Consider the following 13,108-nt stretch of genomic DNA (forward strand, 5'->3'; position numbering starts at 1 on the left):
TTGCGGAAGAGAGGTCTAGGAACGAATGATTGAAAAAGAAAAAATTCAGCCGTCTCTATTACCGACCGATGGGGGGATGACATTAATTTCGGCGAGTGTAAATTAAAAGGAGAGGCAGAGAAGGGATCTCTGCGGTGTGACTTACAAGAGACGTTGCTCGGTGTCATCGTGGCCTGAGTCGTAGCCGAAGATTCCACTTGCAGGACGCGTTCCGGTAACGCAATATTGGCGCCACCGCGCGGAATACCAATGATACCGACAAGAAAAGGGAGGAGAGAAAGAGAGAGAGAGAAGGTTGTCGATGCTCGTGGCCCAAGATAAGCTTCTTGGTCGAGGAACTTGCAGAGTTACGCTCCTCCTCTCCTCCCTATCCTCTCCCTTCCTATCTCATTCCTTTCACCCTTCCCACCCGTTCACCACCACCCTTCCCGGCGAAATGTAAAACTCGTGTAAGAAAGTTGGAAAAGAAGGTGGTGGTAGCGGGAAAGGAGTGGCGTTCGCGATTGGATGTTAAGGGAGGCTTTTAATGGGTGGAAATAATCGAATGACCCCCCTCTCTCTCTCTCCTTCCTCCCCTTTTCTCCACGAATCTCTTAATTCTCAAGTTTCCAGATGCCTCGATGCCTGTGTGGAAGAGGGAACAGGTGTCGCGATCGCTTCCATTTTCTTAAACCTGGGGCGATTTTCGCGGATTCGTTAAATGGCAAGTTTCTTCTCGAAATAAACCGAATTTCCGTTTATTCGATTCGGAGGGAAGGGGGAAGGAAGGAGAGGGGAGGGAGAGGGAGAGTGGAGATTAAACGTTGGATCCGGACGAAAATTCCGCTAATTAGAGAGGAATGAATATGTTTACACGGAGCGTGAACGGGTTATGATTCATGGGAGATGAACTTTGTCAAATCGGTTATTGGGATAGACGTTGATGAAGTTAATTCGCCTCGTGGAAAATCACGTTGAATTTGAATTATCAGGCTACGATGTATCTGTCAACAATGTATTTAGAATAACACCCGTCGGTCCAATTTACTATCGGTTAATTGCGTGAACGTTACGAAAATCATGTTTGTCGATTACAATATACGCCGTAATATACGCCGAATACGAAAACGGGTAATTTAAATAATTGCAAGAAAAACACCTCTCGCGTTCATCAACTTTCGTTAATGATGTTAAAAAAAATGGAAGGAAAAAAAAAAAGGAACGAATTCGAAATCGAAATACATTTTCTTAATTTTTTTTTTTTTTTTTAAATTCAGACAATTTTAAGTAAAGCCAAAGGAAGTGACGGGTATGCAATGTAGGCCAATCGCGATGTATATCGCGACCGGTTGACACTTGGCCGATTTTACGAGCTTTTACGATGCACAGTCGAGGCCATTATCTACATCGTTGCGAGGAAAGTAGGCGGTTTACCATTTGCGTGTAGACGCAGCTGGCGCGTGAACCGTCGTTCGATGAAAACCGTATCAAAAACAAACAGAGCCGAGGGGGATGGTGGTTTTCGCTCTCGTCCAGCCGCGTGTCTACGAGCGCGCATGCACGCGGCGGAAAACTCGCGCGCTCGTTCACGAGTCGATAATTCCAAAAATTGCATCCCCCGCAATTGTATGCGTGACATCCGGTTTTTGCTCACCGCACCGTGACACTCGTCCGCCGACTTATAAATAAATTCCGATACCGATATCGACTCGACTACTCGACGTTCGAGCGGAACGCCTCGATCCTTATCCACCTCGCCTTATCGATCTCCTCGACTGAGGTCTGGCTCGGCTCCTTTCGAGCTTTCGAATCGTCGACGTTGACGCGTTGAAGCTCTGACGGGAGGGGTTAACCCTCCTCCTCGGGATAACTGGAGGAGAACTTTTTATCCGATTTTTTTTACTCCAAGTATCGCGGTAAAAGCGTTCACGAGGTTGTCAAAGCGGGAAAGCGGCGGAGGGTGGGCGCGAGAAGGGAGCGCGACGGAGAGAAGAGCGGGAGGTCGGTGAAATATGTCGCGATTTACACGGGAGATTGGCGTCATTGGCGCCTGGGGAACGAGAACGAACCCTCTTCCTCGCTTTCTAGGACCTGGAACAGCAAACCGGGCCGCCCTAGTCACCGCGGTGACTGGTCGGATCAAAAAAGCATTGGAGGAGGGAGGGAAATCCAACGCTCGGTTTGACCGATGCAAAATCGAAATCGTTAGTAACCCTATCCGCGTTTCGTTCCCGCCTCTCTTCCGCCCTCGTTCCACCTGCGTGCCTGCGTCCTTTTTTTCCACTCCCCCCCTCCTTTTCTTTTTTTATCCCCGACGAATTTGCCGAAACGCTTGAAACAGCGGTTGTTAAAAATAATTAAAAGTGTTTCTCGTCGGCACTGTTTGGAAAAAAATCGCGCGTAGCGGATAAACCGAGGAGGGGAGGGTCGAAAGAGGGAATAAAAGCAATTTCCCCCTCCCTGCTAGAGTTCTCTAACGATTTCGAGGAGGGAGGCACGTCGCTGACCGGAATGCACGATCTCCGGCAGAGTGACGTCTCGCTTTTGGAAGGGCTGACGCGTGTCAGACACCTGCCAAACTTCATCACCGGGGTTCCTGAACTCTCCCCCCTCCCCCTCCCCGGTATTCGTGGCCCGAATTAATCTTACTGTAATATGGAAATGCGACGCGCCGGGATGGGCTGTGCGAGAAGATCCGGTCGGACACGAGGAAGGCAGAACAAGGAATGTGGATGCGGCCAATTGGGGTTGGATCCGTTCCACGAGCCCGTATGATTGGTTTACAGATTACAGCCATGGCTCTCCACTTGCCTGTTAGAGGAGTCCCGCTATCGACCCCTATTCGGTCGTTAGCTTATTCAGATCTGGACGATCGTTCTTCTAACGTGCGATCCCGATTTGCGCGCATCGATTACAGAAGGCGGACGAGGCGAGGCCCGTCCTTTCCCGAACGGAGGAACGGACGATCGATGGATAAATGCTGCCCTGTGTTGTTAGTATTCTAGGGAATAATGGCAAGCAGCCTGGCTGTGACGCGGCCAACGAATTTTGATGAAGAGGAACGGGAGGGGGGAAGGGGCAGGGAGATGCGTTTGCTTTGTGGATCGATGAACCGTGTTGAAAAAAAAAGAAAAAAAAATAGGGAAGGGGGGAGGAGGCGGGGGAAAAAAAAATAGAAAAAGCGGATTAGCCAAGGGAAAGCACGTGGCCCGAATTTATTGGTTCGTCGGATCGTTTTAAACCGTTCGAAACGATGGCGAAGCATGGTGCATACACGTTTTCGTAATACGTACGGGAATATAATACGTGTGCGTGGAGCGTACATCACATTTTGGTCGAAAAAAAATTTACTTTATCTCCCCCTAATCTCAACCGCGTTTATCCTCGGAGAAACGTAAAAAAAGGAAAAGAAAGAAAGAAAGGAAGAAAGAAAAAAAGACCTATCTTCGAGAGAACGAATTCAACCGCAAACGATCCAACCCTCCCCCTCCAGGCTTTAATCTCGTGGCGAGTGGAGAGGGAGAGGAGGAGGGAGGGGTCGAGCATAATTTTTCGGTAATCTCCATAATCGAAACCGGGCGGCAAATTAGAGCTGAGCGGAGCGGCAAAGGTATTCTTTCGTCTTAATAAGAATCGGTCGGGGTTTGGACTTGGTTGGATTTAATAAGAATCCGGCGTCGATACGGCTCTAATCCCGTCTGCCGCGAGACAGGTGGGGAAGGTGGAGGACATCCAGGCCGCGCTCGATCCATTTTCCGTCGGTCGGACAGCCGGAAACCCGAAGGATAGGAGAACAAGAAGCCACGCACCGTGAATTTGCGGCCTCCTGTTCGATTAGCATTCGCTGGGAAATGAGCGATAGATCGAAGCCACGCTACGTCGCGAGAGAAGGGAAGCTCTGTGCCTCCGCCTCTGCTCCGCTCCCGCGATACGCGGAACGGAGAAAGTGAGAACGAGGGAGAGGGAGGAGGGTAGTGTACGCAAGCGCGTACGGGCGCGTACACACGGGCGCGTAATCCACAGCGTGACTATTAGTCGTAAGTCAATAATAAAGCCCTTGTCCTGGACCGACCATAATGGCCCCGGTGAATTATTCCGTCCAGGATGCATTGTCCTCCCGAGCTCGTTCGCGGGGATGGAATTGTCGTTGGCCAGCGGCGATATACGCGGCTGTACACACGCGTATAAGATCTCGAGCGCGTCTGGCCCGGCTCGCATTCACCTATGGACCGTGCCGTAATTGAGATGGATGTTCAATTAATTTGGCCCACGTTTCATTTGCACACCGACGGGATCCGTGACCGAGGGCACTTCCCGTCCTTTTCCACCATCGTCGCCTAGACACCTGAGATCGACAGCCTTTCTTTCTTCTCCTCTGTCCAGGAGGGGGAGACCACCACGAGTATCCGGACGAGTCGAGAACGAGAATTGTCTCGCGCGGGCTTTGTGTCGCGAAAACCGCGATTACCTTAACCCGTTAATTGACCCGTATCGAAAAAAGGAATTTCACAGAAGAGGGGAAAGACGAGATGGAATTTCATATCCCTTCCTTCCTTTCATCCTCCTTCGACTCTCGCCGGAAGCTGAAATTTTACGTATAACGTAACGAAAATTCGGAAGCGGCAAGTATTATCCTTGGCAAATTGCCGCCACCTTAAACGACACCATCCAAGCGCGTTCGCGTAACGACATACAGCTTGGAGGACCAAGGAGGGAAGAGGAAGCTTCTAACAAATTGGAACTTCAAAGACATTTTCCTCGGAAACCGGCTCCTTTCTCCTCCTCTCCCTCCAGTTTTTCCCTCCTCCTCCTCCATGCGGAAATAAACTTAGAGAGTGAAACTACCCTCTCTCTCCCCTCCTCCCGGGCAACCCACGTACGTGTCTATTCTTACGTAATGGCGGCAACGATGAATGGCCCTGACAGCCACCGATATTACGAATTTATCGACGACTCGCTCAATCCGAAGGAAACGCGTTTTCCTTCACGCTTTTTCTCCTCTCGTCGAAATATCCAACTTTTCCCCACCATTTTTCTTCCACCTCTCGTTCCTTTCCTCGCCTCCTCTTCGCGGGAAACCGATTTCGGACGCGCGTTCACGAAGAAACGCCCCGTAACAACGTTTTTCGCCGGACGAAAGTTGCTACCTTTCGAATAATTATTTGGCGAGATACCAAGTTTCGAACGGCTGGGCTGCCGTTAAACGATCGATCGGCTTCCATCCACGATGGTAATTTACGACTGACCCATAATCAAACTGGCGCGGTCTGTTTGCGCGTCATATTGGGACGCGTCTCCGCATAGCGGTCGGCTGTCCGCGGTCCGCGTATTTGCGGACTCGGATCGACAAAGGTATCCGCCGCTCGAAGATTATCGGTCCACGGAAATTACATTTCCCGCGCGGTGTAATTTCACCCATTGGAAATCCTCATTTTTGATCGATCGATCGAACTCGTCTCGACGAAATGCGGAGAGAAAAAAATTAACGCCAAGATTCAGGACGTCGATATTGCGAGGGATTCTGAGGATTAAACGAGGAACACGCGCCTTGTTTATGGAACTTTCGATCAAGATTTTTTTATTACATGGACGAATTCTCTTTAGGAAAACAATGATATTAGACGAACTTTAAAAATAATATTTATCCCGATCATTCCATTCTCCGTTAAATATAAAATCAAAAGTCAAATTGGCTGGCGTCGTCAGTGGCGGAAAAATCGGAGAGGAGAGACTGGTTAAAGACGAAGCACTTTCGGGATCGACGCCGCCTTTAAAATATTCACTGGGGGGAGGGGGTATGTCTGCGTTTGACGGGCGGTCGTCGAAAAGGACGGACCGTCCCCCAGGACGGACGCATTCTCTTCGCGAGTTTCCTCCCGCAATTCGACTTGCAAGTTTGGAAGAGGAACGAGGCCGTGGATACGATTGCGGCAGAGAAAAAGGTGGAAAAAGGAGAGGAGAGCCTATTGTGACTTTGGATGACAATCGTCCGCGGGCAAAGCGGACATTTGATCGAATCAATCGATCGCTTTGCATCGTTCTTCTAAACAGTGTGTGGCGGGGGAGTGTAGGGGGAGCGCGACTCGCGTCAAAGGGCCAGAGGAACGCGCCAGCGGCGGGGAACGAAGGGCTAGTCCCTGGAGAGGACTGGCTGGGATAGAGAGGGAGAGCAGAGAGAGAAAGAGAGAGAGTTGGCGAGCTGGTAGAGCAGGGAAAACCGAGTAGCTCCGGGTTCATTTGAATCCGACGCTCGATAATGTCCCCGGAGAGCATCGAAATATCTCGGTGCACGTATATGTATGTGTATATATATATATATATCGTGCATCCCGCGATATTATAACGGTGCCGCTGTTGAGCTCCCCGATGACATTCGCGATGTCGTTCATCAATGCCACGCCAATAAAATTCGCCGGTGGTAAACGGCGTCGATGGGGGGAAAAGATACGTTACGCTATCTTGTCTTCGGGAAACTGATCGATCCGTTCTTCCATTCGTCCTACGGATTCTGGATAATCAAGAGAGAGGGAGAATGGGAGAACGTTGCAAAGTTTTGGGCCGAAGATGGTGCGCGATTACGATTGGCGGAATTTTCTGCTCGACGAAGGCTGCAGGATAATCGCGAATGGTGGTGGATAATCGTGGAAAGGTGAGGAGGACAGTCGGGGGGACGCGCGAATTCGAAAATAATCACGAGCATCGAATCGAGCTGGTCTCCTCTCGGTGGTGGAGGGGAAGGAGGAGCGAGGAGCAAGGAGCAACGCTCGCCCGAGGGTCCGCGGGTTAGAAGAGGGAGGTTGGATTTTCCTGTCGAGAGGTGGAGTTTAGAGGTCGGGAAATTAGTTTAGTTATGCGCCCGGCAGGGACGTCTCGCGCGTCTCTAGGATGAACGCGAGGGTGGAGGGGCACGTTTTCAACGTTTCGATTTCTTTTCCACCGTTCCTTCTTCTCTCTTCTAAAGTTTCCCTCGCCTAAGATCCCGCCTCGTCTTCCGCTATTTATCCTAGTTCCTTCCCTCGATTCGAGCGAATCCTCCTCCCAGGCGGCGGAGAAAACGGTGGCCATCGTCGCCACGTTTCGCTCGAGCAACTCGAAGGAGGAAGGACAAAGGGACGAAGAATCGTCCCTTTCGAATTATTTCGAAGACTCGGAACGAGCTTACCTGGGAATCCTCCTCGGTGAATATCGCGTCGAAGGCGAACATTTTCGGCGCTGCCACGGTCGGCCTGCGATCGTCCGCCGAAGAAGATTGCCCAGCTGTCGGATCGACCAACGTCACCTGTTTCTTTCTCTTGTCGGCGTTGAAGAAACTTCCACCTTCCCCCGGTGACACCTTCAGCATTACCTTTACCTGCAATCAAAAAGACGAAAAGACTCTTATTGAAGAAGCAGAAGAGACAGAGAGAGAGAGAAATGTCGTCGAGTTTATTATCAAAAGGGTCGTTGATCCATCCATCCCGGAGGAGACCGAGCAAAGAGCAATTAGACCAGAATAGATCGTCCCTCTCGATGCGAATATCCAGCGAAATCCGTTGGAATAGCTTAATATTACGTAACGAATGAAATCTTCTCTCTGACCGAACAATAGCCTCATCAGAATTATCTGATGGACAGTTTGAACCGTAAAATAGACCCGGTCTAGAATTACGACGACCCACATTAACCGATCTGGTTCAATGAACCATCTCGCGCTGCTCCTCTCACGCTGCCGTTTAAAGCCGCCAGCCGGCTCAAAGACTGAAACAACATCGGGTCGATGAACTTTGATAAGACGGAGGAGAGCAATCGCGACATTTCGCGTCTCCACGCTCGCCTCGATATCACCTCGATCTAATTCGACCATCTTAAACGATCGATGTTGATTCGATGTCGGCTGAGAGAAAGACAGACAGACAGACAGAGAGAGAGAGAGAGAGAGAGGAGATATCGATTTCAGACTTACGAGTGGCAAATTGCACAGCTGTCTCGAGAGACTAATCTCGCTTCGGAGTGCTACAACGTTCGATACCCGTGCTACATCGGAATGGTACTTGGTAGTCATTATGTAACGCGGATGAAACCGAGAGATAACGCGGTGAGATAGGATCGGCTGTAACGCGATACGGAAAGAGAAACAACGCCGATGGCGGAAAGTGGTGGTCGACGGGATGCATGGATGCGTGATTAAAGTCGCGTTCATGGTTCGAAGATGGATGGTTCGATCGGCGAGAGAGAGAGGGAGGGAGGAGAGGAGAGAGGACAGAGGCCGATGCGCGACGCTCGGTCGGCCGTTCAGGAAATTGCGTTTCGAGATTTCGTTCAGATTGCGGCGCACGTTCTATCTTTTGCATACGGAACGGCTCGCTCTCGAAAAAGAATCGCCTCTCTCTCCCTCTCGTTTTCCACCATCACTCGATATCTCCTTTTTTCCTCCTTCGAAGGAAGGGCGAGCGTCTCTGTACTCGGTAGTTTACCGTGAAAAGACCGAGTGCTAGCGATCGAGCGACCGGAAATAAAATAGTTCCTTTCCAATCTCATTGAGAAAACTCTGCGTATCGATTGCCTCCCTCTTCTCTTCTCTTCGCTCTTTTTTTTCCTCCCCTCTTTCCAGCCCTCCATTTTGCATGTACTCGCGCGAATCACTTTGTCTTCCTCTCTCTCTCTTTCTCTCTCTTCGACCCTCGCGTGTACATATATCTCGTAACGAGGCTGATTTCGGGACCGGATATCTGTTCCGCACGAACGAGTTTAAGAATCGTGTTCCCTCGACGCGGATACGTTTGTGTCCTCCCTCTCCCTCTTCCTCCGTGCTCTCTTTCTCCGTCGAGAATGGCTCTCTGCCGCGAGGCGCGGTGGATTCTGCCGGACCACCACCATCACCACCACGATCGTCGATAAAACGCGGCAGGAGAAAATTCCTGGCCAACTCGCAACCGCTCCCACGATATCGGGGAAAACTTCAAAGGCATCGAAGTTGGCCGCCATCGCCGAATCGTCGCGTCCCCTTTTCGCAGCCAGGACACACGCGAAATTTATGCGAATTAATTAACCCCCTCCCCTCTCGAGGATCCGGATACTTGGAGAGAAAACTTTTCGAGCTGGTGCTTCCGTTAACCGCGAAAATTGACCGGATGAAAGGATTTCGGGATTCGTTGAAAATCGAAACGTAAATATTCGAGACGAATTGTAATCGCACTCGGATATTTTTTAATAAATAAGCTTTAATAAATACACGCGTACACGTGTATGGTTTCTTATTATTATTTCTTTTTATCTCTATTTTCGAGAAATATATAATTTATATATTGTTCGTTTGTTTGTTTTCACTCGTTCAATCAGTGAACCGTGTCTAATTAATGATCGCTGACGAGCGAATTATAATATCGTGTTTTTTGTGGGAAAGTAAATTTTAAACGAAAACTAGGATTCTTACGCACGATTAATCAAAGGGAAGGTTACGCTAGTATAAATAGTGTCCTCTTCGGACGTACTCATATGTCTTCGCGATTCGCTCCATTGTAATCTTCAATCTTACCCTAACGATCCCCCTTGGCTGGGCCCTGGCTAGGCATGCTGCCAACTTGTCCGTTTCTATTCACCGATTCTCTAAATTTCACGGCTCCGTCCCGCTATCGCTATAATTCTTCTCTATCTGTTCAAGGCCGGTGCAACAACCTTCGCCCCTTTGTTCGACGCCTTTCGCGCTCTCACCATTTTCCGCGTAAATCCTATCCTCCTGGATTATTAAATTGTTACGCGACTATCGCGTGTCACGAAGAAAGAAGATATCGTCGTCATCGATTATATTTGAAACAGAATTAAAAAAGTTTTCTAACCGTTTTCTATTTCACGCTTTCCCATATATCTTTTCGATTTCGCGCATAAATTATATAAATATTTCAGGATTAAACTTTTCTATCCTCAATTTCTATTCACGCGTAACGAAGATGTTGTTGGACATCGTCATTGGACAATGGTCGAAATAATTCGTTACCATTTCCCGTATAAATTATACTATAAAATTACATTGTAAGGAGAGGATCCCATCGATTTCCAAATTAATTATTTTAAAATATAACGTTTCATTTCCGCGCTTCTCATTTTCACGCGGAATCTTTCCATCCATGCACGCGCGATAAAGAAGATACGATCGTTATTGTCCCGTATCGGTTGGAAGGGTGGCGTTGATTCGATGCAGTCTCCCGCTTTTAACCCGAGACCCGCGTCGTTTCCACCGGAAGCGGAAGGGTGCCGTTAATTTCTCAACGTCCAAAACTGGGAACGAGTCGCGGCCAGCCTCATACGACCGGCTCCGCTGCCGTTTTCCGGACGGACGTTAAAGTGTAGAGATGTTTTATGGCTGGGGCGACGAGCGTTGTTCGCCGATTTACGATTCTGGCCGAAATTACGATTCTCTGTAAAAAAATTTTCCCCGTCTCACGCACGGATCTCGCGCAGATCTTTCCACTTTGTGCTCGCGCTACGGTTATCCCTTTCCCGATTGTAAAGCTCATTCGACTGCTCCCCCGTCAAAGAAATCACTCGAGAATTACGTTCGAATCGCTCTTCTTTTCGTATACGATTCCTCCCTTTGGTCGAACAGCAATTTCAATCGCAAGTACCCTTTAAGTAACGTCTATGGTGCTCGATCAAACGTGTACGCGAATCGGGGAAAAAGATAAAAAAGAAAAGAAAAGAGTGGAAGATGCGCGAAATTATCGTTGTGCGTGAGAATGAAGAATCGAGAGACAATCCCTACTGTACGATATGGATGGAACGGGTGGCGAAGAGAGAAAGAGAGACGAATAAATCGAAAGGAAGGTTCGATCCGATCGATTCGACGACGCAAATAACCGGAATTAATCGAACTGCGCTTTGGCTTTTAATCGCGACAAGAGCCAGGAACCGGGTTCACCCCGGTTATAAGAGAGACGAAACGCACGCAGCCCCGGGGGGGATTCGAACTTCGAAGACGAATGTCATCAAAGCGATTGCGAGACGCGCTGTCTCTGCCTTCTCCTCTCCCTCTCCCTCTCTTTCTCTCTCTCTCGCTACACGAGAGAGATTGCACGACGATCGCGCAGGATAATCTAAATAATCATCGTCTGCAGGGAAAACGCGATTCCTTGATGGCGGGCAACCCCTTCGTTAAAACGGTAGTAACGTCATCGACGAGCGTGGCCCGAGGCGGGCCCCTCTCCCTCCCCCTCCCCCTCCCTACGTCGATCGATTTCGGCTATTAATGCCTCTCTGTCTCGTGTAACGACTTTATCCGACACGCTTGATAAGGAACTTCCTCGACGCGCTTGTGCTGCTAGAACTAACTGGAAAGAAATTAACCGTTCGATGAGTCGTTCGTTTCATCACTTTCACCGCCATTTCGCCCGTTTTCAATTTCATTGGCTCTCACTTCGCATCCGTTTCTATCCCTTTTTATTCCTTTTCAGCCCGCGTCGCGTCGTTTTTTCGAGGATGCATTTAAACGTTATTGTTTCTCGTGTATGTTATCGTCGTTATTGTTGTTATTATTATTGTTGATGTTGTTGTTGTTGTTCGCGTGTTGGCATGGATGGACTCTGAAAAACGTGATTAAAACGCGATACCGTTATCCGCGAGCGTTGCATTGTTTAAAGAAGAGGCTCCGCGTCAACGTGGATGGCGCGAACGTAATCGATTTCCAACGTGTTAACGATTTCCTGCCTGTAATCAAATTCCCGGCTGCAGCAGTTTCTCTCTTTCTCTGTTTCTCGGCCGAGCATCGCGATAATGGAACGGCAGATGAATTTGTGCATCTTTGAACGCAGACTTTTTTTCACACTTCGCTTCCGTTGAAATTTCGAAATTGATCAGAATTGATCAAAAGCAGGGGAGACTGGAATCGAACGTTTCTCCCAAAAATTTCCACAAACGTAATTTTCTCGGATTCTAACTCATTCGCATTTCAACCAGATCGAACGACACTTGATGCTGAACGATGCTTTGTGCAACAAAAGTCGGTGTTCTCCGAAGCTGAGTAAATAAGCGTCAATTCGCCGGAATGGTGAAAAGCGGCGAGGATTTCGCGATACAGTTGCTGGAACTCTCCGTGCAGCACAATGATAATTAAACTGAAATATCCAGACAGAGGAGGGAGCGAGCAAATTTCATGATTCATCTGATCTCCGAAATTTCGAAATTTAACCCACATTTAACTCGAACCGAGAATCAAGAGAGAGAGAGAGAGTCCGTTATTACGCGGTCCCAAAGCGAAGATGAAGCGTTTGATAACGAGCGGATAGAGATATTTGATTCGACGAATTTAGACCCCGTCTTGAAAACTATCTCTCCCGAGCAAGGGCCGATATCCGCTCCACGTAGACTCGAGACTATCTAAATACACTCGGCCTGGAGGCGCACGCATTCGAGGGTGAAAGTCGAGAAAGAGAGCGGTGGAATTCGTAACGCGGAGAGCTCGGGGCTATTCGAACGAAATTTGCGTCGCGAAATGGGTCAGGGGCGGGTCGCCACCCTCGTGAAGGGCGAGGCTTCCGACAAATGTGATTTTCCCCGAGACGGGGAAAACGCGATCCACCGAACCTAACCGACCGACCAATCATTCTACCGAGAACTCGCTGAAACGACGTAATCCCAGAAACAGAATGCCACACCACTCCGATTTCCCGACCCTCGAGGGGATGGGTTGCTTTTACGTGTATAATAAAGAAGCTCGCATGACGAATTGACCGCACCGCGAATATCGAGGCGTTCCACGCTTCGATTGCTTGTCATTCAAATTTTCCCGGAGTTTTTTCTAACAAGTGACGATCTCATCTCGAAGATAAAAAAAAGAAAGGAAATGCTCGACGAAACCTCGATACGATCCCGTTGTCCGGATATAAAACGTGGTAACGTTCGTGGTAACGTGCCCCGTGGGCAGGGTTGGTATGTCGCTTATCTTGCGTCGTCGCGGAATTTCACGATTTACAGGGGGGGAATTACGGCGTCGCGGCGACGAACCAGGTAACGCAATACTTCCGCGGTGGCGAGAAGAAGGCGAGGGCGGCGGGGTGGAACGGTTAAGGTTGTCAGTCAAGGGGCGATAGGCGGCACGGCAGAAGCGTGCCACACGCTACTTTGCCTTTCGCTCCGTTGCGTCTATGCAACGGTGCGG

At 49.2% G+C, this 13,108-nt stretch overlaps 1 protein-coding gene across 5 annotated transcripts in view; it reads right to left on the reverse strand.

The window, feature by feature from the left end:
* LOC107996057 (uncharacterized) overlaps window positions 1–13,108 on the reverse strand; it is a 245,573-nt gene that overhangs the window by 23,987 nt on the left and 208,478 nt on the right. For all 5 annotated transcript variants that reach the window (XR_009829571.1, XR_009829570.1, XM_062074097.1 and 2 more), the window contains exon 7: window positions 7,142–7,330. Coding sequence is in view for 3 of the 5 variants with exons in the window: in XM_062074097.1 (XP_061930081.1) it covers window positions 7,142–7,330 (189 nt within the window). In the remaining 2 variants the exon portion in view is untranslated. The remainder of the gene's footprint in view (window positions 1–7,141; window positions 7,331–13,108) is intronic.

The sequence above is a fragment of the Apis cerana genome, linkage group LG4 (assembly GCF_029169275.1).
Source record: "Apis cerana isolate GH-2021 linkage group LG4, AcerK_1.0, whole genome shotgun sequence".
Classification (NCBI taxonomy): Eukaryota; Metazoa; Arthropoda; class Insecta; order Hymenoptera; family Apidae; genus Apis; species Apis cerana.